Below are 17,974 nucleotides of genomic sequence, written 5' to 3'. Positions count from 1 at the left end.
TATATCAAGGATCCAAACCCGATCAAGTTAATGGATTCAGCTTAAGATTCCGTCGGCATATTCTTGTTACTCTTTGATTCCCGACTCCAATTGGCCTCACTGAGCAATTGGAGTCGGATTCACCTAATGTCCAAATCCGAGTCGAATTTATAGAAAATATCGGATTTTATACGTATCTGTGGAAAGTCAATTCCAAATGCTTGCTTTCCAAATATTTATTAAGTGATTATTGTGTTACAAATCAACTTAATAATGATAGTTTTCTACGACTCTAATCACCGATGATTTTTTTCTCTCTTAATATAAATTAAATTATCAAAAATAATATATTACTTTATTTAAATTATTATTAGTTTTTTTTGTGCAATATGATTAAAGAAATTATTAAAATTAATTTCCTTAATCATATGAATAAATTAAAAATTTTATCGATCAATTAAATTATTAATTTATTTGTTCTTTAGAAAGTAAATAACTCAAATTTTATTTTTGTGTGTGAATCATAAAAAATAAATATCATAATTCTATTTTTATGTGTGAAAGTAAAATAAAAATAAAAAATAAATTATTATTTACTTTTCAAAGAGAGCTGATCGAGTAAAGGATCCCGAGGATAGGTAGGATCCTTTTTTTTAATTAAATTTTATTTATATTTTAAAATATGTGATATTAAAATTATTATAAATTATATTATGCATAATAATATTTTAATTTTAAAATTTATTATTAATAAATAATTATAATATTAGAGTGATTAGTTAATTTAATAATAGTCCTAATTCATTTGATTAAATATATTTATATTTTAAGAAATTATGTATGATTTTTTATGATTTAATTAGTTTTAAATTTAGAATTATGAATCTAAATTAGTTAATTTATAAAAATAAATAAATTTGAGGTTAATTATTATTTTATAATATTTTAAAGTACTTTGGAAAATATTAGAATATAATCTAATAAGAAAGATTAAATTAAAGTTTGATTTGAGTTAAGTTGATTGGTTAGACCAGCTCATGTGGATAGATATGACTCAATTCATGTAGATATGTATGACCCGGCTCATATGCCTAAGTATAGCTAAGTTTATGTGATCAGGTATGGTCAAACCCATGTAGTCAGGGATGACCCAACTCATGTAGTCAGGTAAAGCTCAACCATATAGCCAAGCGTGACTCAACTTATATGACCAAGTATAGCTTAGCTTATGTGTCTAGGCATAACCCAATCCAAGTGACTAAGTATAACCTAACCCATATAGTCATGCATAACCCAACTCATGTGATAGGTATAACCCAACCCCATGTTGTCAGGCATGACTTAGTTTATGTGGCTAAATACAACCCATGTCACGAACAAAACTATAAATAAAGTTTAAATGTAATGCTTGTTTATATCTAATATTTCAATCTTGTTTATGCTTTGCACATATAGAGGACTTGTAGTAGGCTTTTGTGGTCGTTTCAAGCTTGTAAATGTAGGTTGCGTGTAATTATCATATAGAGACAAAACTATCGAGAAATAAATAATTAAAGCAACCATGTTGGAGGTTTGTTAGCTTCGTAGAATGGTATGGAGTATGAGCTAGAAGGGTTAGTCAGAAGAATGATTAACCCTTCGTACGAGAGGCACCATGAGAACATGTGAATTGAGAAAAAATACGTAACACATTTAGGATAGAATGGTTGAGTTCGAGCTACGACTCAACGTTGGCAACCAAATTTGACGATGCTTAAGACAAGTGGGGAGCATAGAAAAGGATAAGACTGTGCAATGAGGGATGGGCTACTCAGTGATCAAAACAGTTATACAAAGCTCACATAGATGAGGGGACTTATTAACTCAAAGAATTCAGTACTCATGTAAGAGATTGTATGCGGACAATGAACTATTTGTGGCCATTCGAAAGTAATCGAAACTTGAACCATGGAGCATTGGAACCTTTTCTCTAGCATGGGAAGAATATGTTCATAAGAGGCTGAAGTATGTATCAAATTTAATATCTTACTAAATCTTGAGGGGCACAACAAGAGCTCTATTAGTAAAGATTCATAATCTAGCAAATGCATTCATATTGGTAGAACAATGCACAATTTATTTAGTAAGGTGGAGTAGTCCAAAGGGATGTCACTCTCCGAAACTTTTAGAGGGAATGATGCAAAGAAAAAAGTTACTCTAACAAGATAGATATTGATAAGTCTCAGTTCTCTAGAGAGAGAATCATATGCAACATATCTCTCACTTACCTAAGTAGAGACACCTTCCTCTCAATAGTTAATGGAAGAACTATTTAACCATCGCATTTGACGATCTACTCATCTCTAAAGTGAATTACCCTACTTCTCTTCGGTAGAGACTTATATTTATATTTATCCATGATCATTTATTTATATTTATCTATTTATTCATACATACATCTAAGAAGTAATATGATAAAATATTATGAATAATCATGCTTAATATATAACATATTAGATCCATGATCACATATTACACTTCTAACGTGGATTACTCAACATAGTCATATATACTTCATGATAATAATCATATCAATATCATCAATTTAATCTTAAAAAAAAACTAATCATCATTTTCAAGTGGTACCTTTAGATAAAACTTTTAAATTCATCAAATCATAAAGACATAAAGTATCAATTTCTCAATAATTCTTAATCAAATAGAACCTTAATTACAATCGCTCTATTGACTTGTGCTAGTCATAGGTGTCCTACAAGCCAATCACGTGATTGATGACACGTGTGACATGATACGTATTATTTTTTCTTATTATATTATCTGTATTTTATTACTTTATATTGATTATTGTATATACACATATATATTGTGTTGTCCATGGATCTGTGCAATGGGAATTGGATCGTGATGAGATCATGATAATGAGACCGATTCGTCATTAAATGCATATCCTAAATAATCTCAGTTATAAGTTACTCGAGAGAGACTTTGAGATAACCGGACAGACTGGTGTGCTATATACTCATCCATATGATAGATGCAGCTGATTTTATAGTTGCTCATGTGGGGATACTATGGATACAGTATAAGTGCTCATTGGAGAATGAGTTTACTTATTGATCCACTTACGAAATGCTAGATGATTTATGATGCCTTATTGTCAGACAACAATTTCGTAGTCCTAGTGGTGTATTTGGTCCTTAGACTTGAGACACCAAGGATGTCTTGTATGAGTACTTCATTCTTTGATACCAAACTTTTAGGTTTGGAGGTTCCAGATTTAGCATAATTGGTCATCGAGAGTGGTAGCCAATCTTACGAGGACTATTGAGTGCCAATTGAGGATCATCCACTCTTAGTGTCATGAGAGAAATATCTTATGTGTTATTGCTCAAACAAATCCCTGGCTAGGGTCATTCAGATTGAGAGAGAAAGAGTTCTCCGGGAGACTCTAATCAGAGCGAGACTCGAGTAGAAATCGTATGGGTCTGACAACACCATGCATGATATATGGTCTTTGAGATATTAGATGGATAAGGGACTATAAGAATACGGTAACTAAGGACAAACATGTCCAATCGATTGAATTCTCTTGTATCGTTTGGGGATTACGACGTAGTGGCCTAGTATGTCCACAATCGATGAGTCGAGTGAATTATTATAGAGATAATAATTCACTGAGCCAGAAGGAGTTCTGACTGGTATGACTCACGACCAGCTTGATATTGAGCCTAGAGGGTCACACACATATGGTAGGCATTACAATAAGTAGAGATTCAAATATGATATATCCGTCGGAGCCCCTATCTTATTGAATATCCAATAAGACCATGAATTATTAGATCCTATGGATGAGATCCAATAAGAGCCAGTGAGAGATTATTGGATACAGATCCACTAATATAAGAGGCTTGGGTAATTGGATAGAGATCCAATACTCAATAGGGCAGGATCCATTAGGGTTAAGTTGACAGGGGACCTCTATAAATATGAGAGAACTAATAGTTCATAGGGTAGAGCCTCTTTGGGTTGTCAACTTCTACTCTCCACCCGTTCTCCTCCTTAGATAGCAGGCCTAGAGTTTTGAGGAGCATCGTCGTAGCCCTATTGTGTGGATCACCGCTAGAGAGAAGGACGCTTGACCTCCTTCACCCTCTTATAGAGATTTGTAGGGATTTAGGAATATATGATATCCCTAGGTAACACAATCTATCTCACACGTAGCTTTTAAGTTTCATAAATTTTGCGTATCAATCTTCTCATGACGACGAACACATCTTTGGAAAATTTAGGGATTTTGTTTTATGTTCTTTCGCTACGCATGTGATGCTCCTTAAGATTTCCCTACAATACGATTCTTCCTTTCAAATATACTATTGAGCTAAGGTGTATAAGGAGGTGTCCATTTGGATAGAATCTCATAGTCCTTAAGGAATTGAGTGAACTCTGTACTCAAGTATTCACCTCCTTGATCTGATCGAAGAGTCTTAATACTCTTTCCAATCTGGTTCTTCACTTCATTCTTATACTCTTCGAATTTCTTAAAGGTCTCGAACTTATACTTTATCAAGTACACATGTCCATACCTTGAGAAATCATCAGTAAAAGTAATAAAGTAGGAGTAACCACCGATAACATGAGTTGACATGGGTTCACATACATCACTATATATGAGTTTCAATAGTTCAGTGGCTCTCTCTCTAGTTCCACTAAAAGTAGAGTTGATTAGTTTTCCACGAATGCAAGGCTCGCAAGTTGTATATGACTCATAATCGAATGGATCTAGATATCCATCCTTTAGCAACTTTTGGATCCTTCCCTCGTGAATATGACCTAGCTTACAATGTCATAAGTATGCATTATTCACCTCATCTCGGTTCCTCTTGGACACACTTACATTCATGATATGTGGAGTAGTGTCTAGCATAAACAAACTATTATGCATTGTTCCTCTTGCTAATCTCCAAGGTTTTGTCAAAATCTGCAACAAATTGCAAATGTGATAAGTACTATCGGTATACAATACTCATGTGTTATCATAAGAGTCCAACAAATGGAGACTGATCATGAATGTACCAAAAGCTTCTCCAAGCTTCTGTTTTACCCTCTCTGCAAGGTACTCTTTACAGTTCCTCTTCCAGTGCCCATCTTTGTCGTAATGGAAGCATTGGCTTTTGTCCTTTGCCGGATGTTTCTCAGTAACTCTTTATCACATGTGTCATCACTCATGTGATTGGCTTGCAGAGCACCTATGACTAGCGAAAGTCAATAGAGCAATTGCAATTAGGGTTCTATTTGATTAAGAACTATTGAGAAATTGATGCTTTATGTCTTTATGATTTGCTGAATTTAAAAATTTTATCTAAAGGTACCATTCGAAAATGATGATTAGTTTTTTTTTTTTTAGATTAAATTGATGATATTGATATGATTGCTATCATGAAGTATATATGACTATGTTGAGTAATCCACGTGTAGTATGTGAAATGAGCTACGAGTTTATCATGGTACGGAGCCACCAATAGATATAATCTAATAGGTTATATATTAAGCATGATCATTCATAATATTTTATCATTTTACTTCTTGGATGCATGTATGAATAAATAGATAAATATAAATAAATGATCATGGATAAATATAAATATACTTCTCCACTGAAGAGAAGTAGGGTAATTCACTTTAGAGCAATGCAATGATTAAGTAGTTCCTCCATTAACTATCGAGGGGTAATTCACTTTAGAGAATAGTAGATCGGCAAATGCAATGATTAAGTAGTTCCTCCATTAACTATTGAGGGGAAGGGGAAGGTGTCTACACTTACGTAAGTGAGATATTACTCTATCCACTTTTGGAGTATAATATGAGTTCTCTCTTTATTTGTTATTGGGAAGGAATCTATCCCATAAAGTATGTCTCTCTATTTCCTGTTAGCACAGTGCACCATTAAGATGTAATGTACATCTTTATTATTTTACCATGTTTGAGATTTATTGCATATGACTAATACTTTTTTTTTTTTTACTATATAAGAATTATCATTATTTTTTTATACATGAGTTTCATAATAATTTAAATGTTATCCTTTCATATTAAATCATTAGTATTCATATATATTTTATGAATATTAAATATTATTTTTATGATTTTTTGGATGTTTCTACATAGTTGCTAATGTGTTTTTATCATATATTTATTTTTAAAATAACTTACTACTTTGTAATATATTTGAGGCCTAGTTAGATGAGATTTTTTTCGTCGTTTATGACTCATGTGATTTTTTTAATTAAATTATTTAATATTATAAAGATAAATATTTAAATTCAAAGAAAAAATCTTTTGGAATGAAATGTTAATTTCTTTTTATAAATCTGATATATGACCAGGAAAACCACATGGTTTTCTAACATTGGAATTTTTGATTAGGTAATGACAAGTTATAAGTAAATCGTAATTCTACTTGGGATTGATTATACTAGAGGTCAAATTAGCAATATCCTAAAAAGTAAACTGTGTTATCATCAAGACATACTTCGGAAGGGTTTATTTAGTTTCACTCACATTAAAACATTAAGAAAGTTTAATCAAACAATATCTACAGGCAATTAGCTCATTTGTAACTGATGACTGAATCCCCATTGAAGTTCCCAACTTTAATTAATTTTTATTATTTTCAAGTTCATAATTTTACTACGAAGACTCAAGTTTTTTACATTCTAAGAGAGAAGAGCTCAGATGATCCAATAAGCAGTGTCATTCTAGCTTAATTCATCTGCTCACATGAATTTTGTCCCTGCAATGGCTTAAAGCTTGTGACCTTAACTGTATCTAGCTGTGGAAGGAGTTGATTGGAAGCAACATTTAGTTGATGTGTTATCAATCATATTACCTACAAGCATGATCTATAGAGACTGATTTGCTCATAGAGTGAAGAAGCAATTACAGTCTTGTCAATATGAGAAATCAGTGAGTTGCAGCTACAGGCAATTCGATTTTTAAGGTTCAGAGTCTTGGTGGTTCAGATAAGCAGAGAATATATTGCTCATGCTTCTTTGATACCTTGTGGCCATTATTAGATAAAAAGATAGATAAGGATACAACTAGAGATCTCTTACAAATGGTCAGGATATGTAAGCATAGATGTAGCCATAGTTCCAGTGCTCTAAACATTATGTGATTCTGCGTATTGGTCATTTAAATATAAAGTCATTGCAACGTTGAATCATGATATTGCTCAAAATATTATAATAAGGGAACAAAATGCCATAAAGTTTCAATACCAAAGGATACACAAAATCTCTGGGGGAAATCAATGTTGCTTAATAAGCAAGATCATACAGGCATATCCACACTCACATGGTAGTAAAAATGATGTTGGAAAAGGAAAGAAAGAATACAAGAAATATGAAAGTATCTGCTTACATGATGATGTGAAAAAAAAAGAGGATGCTGATTTAGAGATCTCCATCATTGCGAAACCCGGGTGATCTCATTGAGTTGAAAGGATAAGTCTTTCAACTTTACAGCTGAACCTCATCAGGATTCTGAACCCAAGCCTTCATTGCATTCACAAGATTCATACAATTGAGATTTATTTGAACAGTTCATTGTCGTCATGCTTTGTGTCCATGCAGATGCTTCGCCCATCGTCGAGCCATGAAGGGGTCAAGGTAACCCCACCTCTCGACATGGTTGCTCCTTCCTCTAACAGTGAGATCAATTGCTTCAATCTCACCCTGAGGATCATTTTGGTCATTCTTCATCTCGGTCCCAAGCACTACTTCCCCAGTGCTTAGCCTCTGTTCTGCTCCTCCTTCAACATAGCTATAGCTGACAGCAAGGTATCCACAGTCATCGATTGAGTTCACTGGTATCCTCCTTTCTTCTCCTCCTCTCAGCTCCCCCAACAATACCCGTCCACCCTCTGCTCCTATTCTTACTTGGGTCTCTCTGATCATGCCCCCAAGCAATCTAGCTAAGAACTCTTCAAACTCATGCATTACAAACCCACTTGACATCCCAAATCCAAAACCAATATGGAACCTGTGAATTGGGATGGGAAACTGCAGGTCTCTGCAGACATAACTTTGGGTCGGGCTGTCTGAAAGGTGGAGGATGCAAGCAAGTGGATTGTGGTGAGTCCGGTCCTCCAATATCTTGAGACCTTTCCGGAGCCCTTCAGCAGGTTCAGCTTCACCTAGGTAAAATATGCGATCGATAACTTGTAGTGCTGCCCGCTTCCCTTGAGATGACATCCGCCTTAGAGGGAAGGCACGAGTGGCGGTGGTGGAGTAGGTTACGATGGCCAACCGATCCATGGGACGCAGCGAGAAGACCACAAGTGTCATGGATTGCTTGAGCAGCCTTAAATGAGGCCCATTTGGGCTTGCAACAAGAATCAGATCAGTTGCTTGTTGCTGAGAGAGTTTTACAGACAGGTAGGCCCTCTTCCGCCCATTTGGCAAAGTATTATGTTGTGGAAGCACATCTACAGAAGATCTAGTCAGTCATCACTGATAGTGCAAGGACAACAGGTGTTTACAAGAGACAGGAATCAATTACCTGTTGGTGATGAAACAGGAATGATGGCAAGGTGAAGGCGAGGGTGGCTGGCTTCAATTGCTGCTTCAGGCTCAACAGGGTCATCATCATTGTAGCGGGTGGCACGGAGAAATGATCGGCGGTTAAAGCGGGAAGTGGCAATCGAGTCATCAAGGATGCGGAGGATGGGGTCAGTGTTGCTAATGGAGGGCGTGGTGAACTCACGTGGGAGCTGTGACCATTGTGCTCGGCAGATGGGGCATGTAACACTGCCATGCCGGACGTTCGATGCAATGCACATGAAGTGAAAAGCATGCATGCATTGTGCTGTGAAGATCTTTTGGTTGCTGGCAAAATTGGTACTGCCATCACCACAGCTAAGGGGCTCCAAGCAAATTGCACATAGTCTCTACCATCATAGTAAGAAAGAAAGCTTCAGTTATAGTTGAGCAGGCTAGTAGAGATGAAGCTGAAATAAGATCTGGAAACTGGGACAAATTCAAGAAACATCTTAGGATTTATAGTTACCCTCTGTGCTTTCAGTCAAAGGCTATACTTATTTGGCATGGTCTCAAAACTCTTATAGCTATTAGGAACTCTTTGCTGCATTAAAATGATATCAGAAGTGTAAACCAAACAACAATGCATCATACACATGCCAAATGTATACATGTAATGGTTGATTAGAAACTGAAGCCAAGATAGCAGTGGTAGCTGTCCATGCAGGACCCATGCGGGACTTTACCTCACATCCATATGTGACTTAGATGATACCTCAGCACCAAGTAGGCTCCAACAAATTAGTACACTTTTGCTTGTGTTTTGTATGTATGTAGAGTCACCCCAGAAAAGATAATAGATTGGTAATGTTAACATGGAAAAGTAAATAATATATTCTTTGAACAATGATCACAAATCGAAGCTGCTATTCTAGCTTCATATTGCTTGGAACTGGCTCAACCACTATGATATTCAAAAAATACAGATAAAAATAAAAAGAATAATTTGAAGTAAATTCTAGAAAGAAATATATAGTTAGTATCATAAGACGTGTATTTGTATATCAACATGATTGGTGAAAATCAAATGCTTCGCAACATATGACTAAAAACTATATTTATTTTTGGTCATGTCGAGTCATATTCATATCAGGTCAAGATGTTAGTATTAGAACAGAACTTTCAACTCAAATCCAACACATTTGATAATTATATCAAAAAAATCATAACCAAACCAAACTCATTTAGTATCATGGCACCCAACTCAATCCGTGTAACAGGTTCAAGTAAGCCAACTCAGATCATACTAAGGATGCAAAGCAAGATTCGACTTGCTTATACAATACAAACTTCACAGTGCAACCAATAAACCCAATAATGACACAATTTAAGCGGTCCATTTAATGACATGACATATTTAACCGGACTATTAATCTGCTTAATTTGGATCAATTGTGTCAATTCCTTAAACCCTAATCTAACACATTTATTAACCGGATAAACCATGTCAAATTAATTATGACCCCAACACATGTAGACCTAACCAAACTAACTTCATGGTGGTGCTCATATTGGACTATCATGTTGGATTAAGAGATGACACCCTTATAACCAATGAAGGACTAAGCTATGTATGATACAGTCACAACAATGAACATTGACATATGATGGTTATGTTCCCAAACTATTCAAGCATAAGATAGAAAAAAGAGAAGGCTATCCATGCCTCAAGAGTTTTGCTGAGATAATGTGGTGCTTTAGATTTTTCTCCCTTGGCTTCTGGTAAATCCAAAATGTCACCTCTAGTTTTTCTGTATATCAGACATAAACCTACATATATACAATAGCACATATATATATATATACACACACTATACACAATAATGATACATGAAGTTGGCAAGAAACCACAAGTATCAGGGGGGCCCGCCACCAACTCAGGTATCAGAAAAGGTTGGTGGTTCCAAGGACAGGGGCCTCATTCTGGTGGTTTCCGAAGGAGCCCAAAATAATGAGTGCCCTGGTGCTGTTTGCTGCTGATGTTAATTCATTGTTTCCCCGGTTTACATATTATACGAGCTTTCCCAAAGAGCTTCTGTCAAAAGCTGAAGCATAAAGTATGATGGTTTGGGGTTCATCATCAGTGAGGGCAATGTCATGTGGTCAGATGGTCAGAAGCATGCAGGCAACACATTGATGGTGGTGGCTGTCCTTGTTCTCACTATACTTAAAAGAGTAACCGGCATGACAGACATCTAAAGCTTTTATTACCTCTAATCCTCTATCAAGTGATATTGTGGTTGGATCAAGGGAAGTAACAACGCTTATTTCGAAAAGGTTTGAGATCCAATCTGTGTTTTCAGCCTATTTTGTTTGATAAAGAATCTTGGGAGGGCCAAAGCGAGATTGCAGAAGAAAGAGAAAAGTTAAGAGGAGTACCTTATCAGGGACACCTTTCGCCCCTGCTTCCTCCGGTTTTCCCTCTGCGCTCTCCGTCGTTATGCTAATCCCGGAGAAAGAGATCTGAATTATGGAATCGATGCCGGAATATTAGAACGGATGTACGTATAGAAATGGGGAAAATTAAGAGTAAATCCTTCCCTGACGACAGCATTACTTGAAAAACCCAGAATTTTCTAGGAATTAATATGATGCAAGTAAACAATATGAGAGACTATGACCAAATTGTGACGGAACCAGGAAGAATACCAAGAAATGGGAGAAAAGTTGGAGTTCTGCAGAGCTCAGAATGAAACGGGGGGCTTCGAGAAATGCAAGAACAGGAGAAATTAAGATAGAAATCCACACAATAAAAATGATTCGTTTTTCTAGAGCAGGTAGCAAAAGACAAGGTCAAATCCAAAGAAAAAAAAGTACGACTTTCGTGCAAGGAATTGGAACAAATTGCCCCATTTTGAGGAGAAAAAGGAATTAAAACAAGAGCAAAGTCACCTTACCAAATATTTCTTCCCGACAATAATGCAGAAGAAAGACAATGAGGTCAATGCACCATGGTTCCGACCCAAAAATTCGATTTTTCTGAAACAAAAATGCAAAAGAATGATCTTTTTTAACGAGAACAATGCAGAAAGCGCCTCTCGAGGATAACATCGGAAGAAAACTGAAAAGAGCAAAAAAAAACGGTGGCTAATTTCTGCTCCTTTTAGGGAAATCCAGATGGAGGAGGAGAATAGAGGAAAGAAAGGGAGCGTACAGTTTTAGCTGGGGTCTCACTGGAGAAGGAAGCGCAAGGGAAACCAATCTTCCTCGCCGCCCTCCTCCATCTCGATGCTCCGCCACCCATTCCCACCCACCACCACCGAAGCAGAGTAAAGCTCCCCTCTTTTGCTATTTCTTTCCGCCTCCCCCCACTGTCTTCCTTGCTTTATTCTGTTGCCTCCACTTCCGCTTGCAGAAGGCAGAAGCGAAGGAGACCAACTTTGTTGTCCGTTTCTTCTCCGTGGTAAAGAGTGGGGCGAGCGGATTGGTTTTGGGTTGGCTGGTTATGACCCAAACCCACCCAGGTTAACGAGTGAATGGGTTGCATGTCGCAAAAGGAAAACTCCATCCCTGGCTGTCTGCCAAATCGAACTGGCAAGGAGCCAGAAGCTGTGGAATGTGAAGCGTAGATATGCAAAGGACAGACCGTGAAGTGGATACGGTATGCTGATAAATTCACCCTGGGATTGTGAGATCAGAATAGCCATCCAATTAAATTTTACTCGCGATGCTGATGGCAGCAACTAGAGTTTTTGGGTATCAAGGGACTTTTTGGTCTCAGAAAACATTGTGGTCTCAGTAATTAAATTGTGCACTACCAAATGCACATGATGCAGGTTTCAGTGGGAAGAATACAAGTTATTTGCTTTCTTATGTTATGCGAATAATGTGTACTGAATGAATGGGCAACGATGGTATTCATCCTTCAATGAGCTGTGGGTAGGACACAAGACTCCGTTAATTGTGTGATTCTATACAGAACATTCAAGTATTTGTTGACACATGTCATCTCTCATGTTTTTATTATTGTTTTTTTAGGAAACAGGATGCCAATATTACGAAGTGTTTGATACTCCCCTTTGGTTACCTTTCAGCATCTTAAACTCACGAGAATACATTGTCTGTAGTTACATCCAAGTACAATCATGGCTATCCTACGAACTAGAAAGCTGGCTTATGGTGCTTCCATGAAGGTCCTCCGAGGCCCACCTCGTATGATTTAATACTCGAATCTCTTGTCACTCTCATGAATGATTGGTGATGGATAGTGCATTAGGGAGCTAAATAGCTATCGACATTCAACTATATGTTTGTGGCAGTATTAGGCTGCCTGGAAAGAAAAGCCGGCTTGAGCAACTTGTCTTTTGATTGATTTAAACTCGTTATAATTTAATCTTCGTTCCAGGCAAAAAGAAATTGAAAAGGAAAAGAAGTCTCAGTAATCCCAGGAAACCGGTCACCCACTGCTTTTTGTCTGTTCTACGGTAGACATTGAGAGCCATAAGAGAAGAGACAAGCTAAAAAACAAAGAATAGGAGGGAAAAGATAGATTACAGAGTCCCACATAAAAAGAAATCCACAATCTACATCACTCTCTAGACCTTTAAATTAGTTTTACTGGTATTGTTTCTCGGTGAAAGATAGAGATTATTTGTGTGGTAGCATATCTTGTTACACTGCAAAAATTGTGACTGCAAGCTAACCTTTCTGAAAAAGTTACACATGTGGGAATGCATAGTGTATTATTATCTAAAGTTAAAATGATATGTTTCTACATTGTCTTGCATTATAGTCTCAGATGTACAGCATGGGACCTTTTTAATACACATTTATTTTCATGGATTCCTTTTTTATCATCAACTTCTCTCCCACTAATCTCTTCATAATGCATACATTGATCGATGTTGCATTGCTAATGCCGCTGCGCTTATTTCTAATCAGCACTTGGTGCATTTTTTTTCTAATCTATGAGTGCATGCGTCTATATGTATGTATATCCTGAACTGGGACCATGAGAGAACAAGCACGGCTAAACAAATACCTATACCCTACCAAAAATTAGGAACGCAAATAATGAGTCCTCTTCGTTTGAATTGTTTCAAAGACTCTATTAAATATGTATTATATCACACAAGCAATCAGGAGAATCAGTATCAAGAATGTACCGTAGACAAAAATCAACCAGCTATAAGCAGACTTGAGAATTCTGAAAAATTGCCATTGCCAAGGAATCAAATTCAAGGGAAAACAAACTAATCAGTAGACAATGAATCTAATTTTTAACGCTGGAACAAGGTACCTGGAGTAAAGATTCAGATACTGCAGCTGACCCGGTGATCTACTTGCTAGTGGATGTGAATACTGATGCTTTGACTTAAAGCATGGCACGAGTATACATATATATTGAAGTCCTGGAGTTTTGGTGGGCATCGTGCCCCCATTTAATTAATAGTTCAGTCTGAACACTAGAAAAATCCTTGTGGACTCTATTCTTCACGAATTAAGCAATGGTTTAAGCTTAGATTGCTCGATTCCCGCATATAAACTTTGAATAAAAGACCAACATATAACTAAAAAGGTTGGAAATGAGTGTTTAATGCTTTACCGGTACGATCAAGGTTGAAAGGCATCTACAGCAGCCAGTCAAAGCAAGAGTGCAACGCCAGCATCGAGATGCTCATCGGAAAGTGAAAAGCTGTGCTGTTAGGTTTGAAAAATGACTCCATACTTCAATGATTGCTGGGCAGACGGCATCCTGACGAACCTAATGAAAATAAAAAAGAGACACGTATTGGGCAAGCAAACACTGGAGTGCTGATGAGACTCCTCATCATTCAGAGTAAAAATTAAACATCTATGGCATATTTCACTTGTGTTCAAGTGGAGTTCCAATATCATTGCGAGTATTAGTGACCATCAATATTAATAATCTGCTGCCTTACTCATATAATGATCTCAGTGAGTTTGGTAAGTACTAAAACGAATCCATCGACAAATAAAAAAAGCAAATATGTATGTGACTTGTAAGTGAAATATCTTTTTTAAACAGAAGATGGTGGTGTTGGCTAATAAACTATACTATGATAATCTTTGACATAAAACTTTGCATAGATCACCAAGAAAATTATTATGCATGCCAAGATAACCTAGGATTCTAAGACTCCAATCTCTAACTGTAAAACATGATTAGCAAGCTAATCTACTAAATATTGTTATTTTCAGCCTCAAAATATAACTGATTCTTTCAATCTGTTCTCTTCCTACCACTACCTGTTAAACACCCACCTCAAAAGCAGCAATGCTTCACCTCTTTATTCTAAATTTGAACAGCCCCACCGCACTCTTGAGGATCTCGCTGTATAAACCCACTAACTCCAGTGAGAACCGAATGTAACTTTGCTCCTTCACAATATTATTAATTAAAGGATCCACGTTTTATAAGAAACCTCATTATGATAAGGCTGCTATTAGTGCAAGGAAAGAAAAAGCCGGATGTACACACGTGCATTTATCTTTTCCGCAAGACACCTCTACAGAGTGGCCACTAAATGTATCTAATACTGGGACATTTGACTGAGTGATTCGGGGATCTCATCCCACTATTTAGTATTTACTGAAGGCTATTGGATTCTGAAGTTGCATGCTTTCAGTATAGTAGTTCCCCGAAAGATGATTAAAGATCCAAGTGGTGTTTAGGTAGTACCTGAACGTCTGCAAAAATCTTCACACGACCAACAGTGCATGTAGCCTTCGAGCACAGCAGTAATCTTGGTGGACATCGTCATACAGAGAAGTACCCACAAAAACACTCCATCCATTTCGTTTGATGCAACAGAGAAATTGGAATACCCTTTCTGGAAGATAGCACGTATTCTGCAACAAAAAAAAGAGCAAAGCGATGCTGTTAGCTTTAGCTTCCTTTATATCTATTTCATCATACCCTCGAATATAGACAACAAATGATTGCTGATTTAGACATTGGTGGTACCCTTACAAGCACAGAAAGCTCGGTGAAGAAGTGACGACTGAACTATGTTCAAAAATGTTTCGATAATAACCAAAGTCACAGTGGAAATCCAGACTGATACAGAACTCTAGACTATACAAGGACGCTGCTCACTGATCCATATCTGTCATTTGCAGAAACTTTCAAACACTAGAGAGTAGACTGAATCTTTACCTGTTTGTGAGATACTGTTGCTACTTCACGCGTTTTTTTAGAAAGTTCAGCCATCATTTGCCACGCCAATAGTTTGTTGTCCACTCCAGAAACTTGAGCAGTTCTATTAAAAGGTATTGTCAACATCCACAATTCCTGCTTTCTTGGTTGCATATGAAACAGAAGTTCATTGCAAAATTATATAGGGTTGTATTTACAAATATTAAGTCACTTTTATAGAACCTTTTCATTATTTAACTTAAGCATCATAAGAGACTTCATGTAACTGCTCCATGCGTTGCCTGCATCACCTAGGCAATCTCTTCCGCCGATAGATAGTGAAGAACTATATTTAGGTAATGTTACAGGAAGATGTCATTAATGTCCTAGTCAACCGAACATGATCCAAACTCATATGCGTAAGGTTATCCAATGTGTCTTCGAGGTGAAAACGTAAAGCCCCCACGTACTAACAACCTCTCTTGAGACTTTTTTCTATATGAACGACAAGGGTGAGACATCTTGCAATCGCTTGCCTTGGACCCTTGTCCATGTAGGCAGTCCGGTGAGGGGTAACTTTTGTCTCTTTCTTCCAACCTGGATGACATACGGAGGACACATTGTCATGGACTTAGTTGGTTTTGTCTAAGTCGTGCAGCACCCTTGCGTGTCTGTCTGCAAAAATCAGCCTCCCCGAAACCTCCCATGGTCTCTTAGGACCTACAAAAGAGAAAACGGGTTAGAGAAAGCACCTCACTCAAGATCCACAAGTAAACATTTCCGAAAACACCTCATAGACAATGCAAATTACATACTTTACAAACTCTGAACGGTTGCACAACAAAGGGTCAAAATGGTCCACTACAGACCAAATATCTCTTACAAGTGTCCACATGACACAACATTTATTTACAAGCCTATGAAGGCCACCAAACCTAACTAAAATGGGACTGTTAAGCCTTCGATCATTTCTCTACATGCTGTGCAAAGCATGAACAAACAGAAAGACACGGGCATACATAAGTATTACATCAAACATCTTGTTTAGAACTTTGTCTATGACATTCTCCCCCACTTATTCCTTCGACATCCTCGTCGAAGTCTTTGCCGACACTGTAACTCCTTGCCTTTGCTGAGTCTTCAATCTTCTGCTCTAGTTGCAATGTGCTTCTTGGCTCCCAACTGCTCTTCGCTGTTGTTTTTTAATAGTCGAACCTTCGATCCGCTATGCTGCTTCAACTCGCCAATGACTCTGATTATAGTGTGGGGTTGGCTGAGTTGTGTTGATCCCTGTTAGTTCCTGCGGATTCTCTAGATGAAGGAAAAGACCATCTTTACTATGTGACACTCTCTCAAATGCCTCATGCTACTTGAACTGGGTGGATACTTGTTGGAGCTTTAACGAGCATCGCCTCGTAAACTTCTGAAGTTTTGGGTCATTCCTTCACAAAATTTGCCCATCGACTCTTTTTTCACTTAGTTGTCACTTCCAAGTAGATTCACATCACTTCCGCTTTCGATTGGCATTCTGTTGGGAAATGAAACGGATAATCTACTCTCAGTAGCATTGATCACCATTGGTAAGGATTTGACAACTATTGTCTTCCATTATCTTTGAAGGGTCTTTGAACATGTGCAGAGCTCCTCTGCTGGATAGATAAGAGAATTGGGGTACTCGGTTTTGCCCATTCTCTTAAGAGTTGAGAAGGCAATGGTTACTTGACTTTGCCCGCCTCCTCAAGGGTTATACTCCATGCATCAAGCTGGTTATTGGCTTTCGTTTGCTCTTTGCTCACACTTCTGAAGCACTCAAAGTGTTTGCACTCCTTGCATTGAGTTAGTTACTGTGATTCACCTTCTCAATGCCATCGAACTTCTGGAATGCAGAAAGTTTTCACCCCAACTTGGAGTAATTCTCTAATATATTTGGTCGCCTCTAGGATTATACCGTCTTCTCTATCAACCCTATCGCCTACTCCACTGAGTAAAAAAGGTATAGCACCGCATACTGCTTGCTTCGTTCCTTGGTCGTGCACTCTTGCATGACTCGAAGTCCTTCACTTTTGGCTATCTTGATGAGAAGTCATGCAAGTACCGAGTCGTGCACTCTTGCATGACTCGAAGTCCTTCACATACTCTGGACTCGTCGTCGCTTTCTCGCCCCTTTCAACCCCCTGCTTCAACACCTCTGTGTTCTCCAAGCAACTCCCTTTGGTCGATGGAAAGACAGGCTGCAACTCTCATGCATGGCCTCTGCCATCATGTTGTAGGGTTTGCACCGATTCAGTTCTCCTTAGCT

The 17,974-nt window shown here is 37.4% G+C and overlaps 1 protein-coding gene across 2 annotated transcripts; it reads right to left on the bottom strand.

Annotated features, from left to right (window-relative positions):
• Window positions 1-7,276: 7,276 nt before the first annotated feature.
• LOC135648714 (E3 ubiquitin-protein ligase WAV3-like) lies at window positions 7,277-12,128 on the bottom strand. 2 transcript variants are annotated; one of them, XM_065166620.1, is made up of 5 exons: window positions 11,731-12,119; window positions 11,474-11,555; window positions 10,956-11,039; window positions 8,539-8,926; window positions 7,277-8,464 (listed from the first exon to the last, which is right to left on the bottom strand). In XM_065166620.1, exons 4-5 carry the CDS (start codon window positions 8,834-8,836, stop codon window positions 7,590-7,592), a joined length of 1,173 nt encoding a protein of 390 aa, XP_065022692.1. In that variant the 5' UTR covers window positions 8,837-8,926; window positions 10,956-11,039; window positions 11,474-11,555; window positions 11,731-12,119; the 3' UTR covers window positions 7,277-7,589. The 2 variants fall into 2 exon arrangements, with proteins under 2 accessions (XP_065022692.1, XP_065022691.1); XM_065166619.1 differs by lacking the exon at window positions 11,474-11,555 and having other exon boundaries at window positions 11,731-12,128.
• Between the last annotated feature and the right edge of the window lie 5,846 nt (window positions 12,129-17,974).

This window comes from Musa acuminata, chromosome BXJ3-9 (assembly GCF_036884655.1).
Source record: "Musa acuminata AAA Group cultivar baxijiao chromosome BXJ3-9, Cavendish_Baxijiao_AAA, whole genome shotgun sequence".
NCBI classification, from domain to species: Eukaryota; Viridiplantae; Streptophyta; class Magnoliopsida; order Zingiberales; family Musaceae; genus Musa; species Musa acuminata.
Note: the sequence above shows the minus strand (reverse complement) of the source record. Positions and strands in the feature narration are given on the sequence as shown.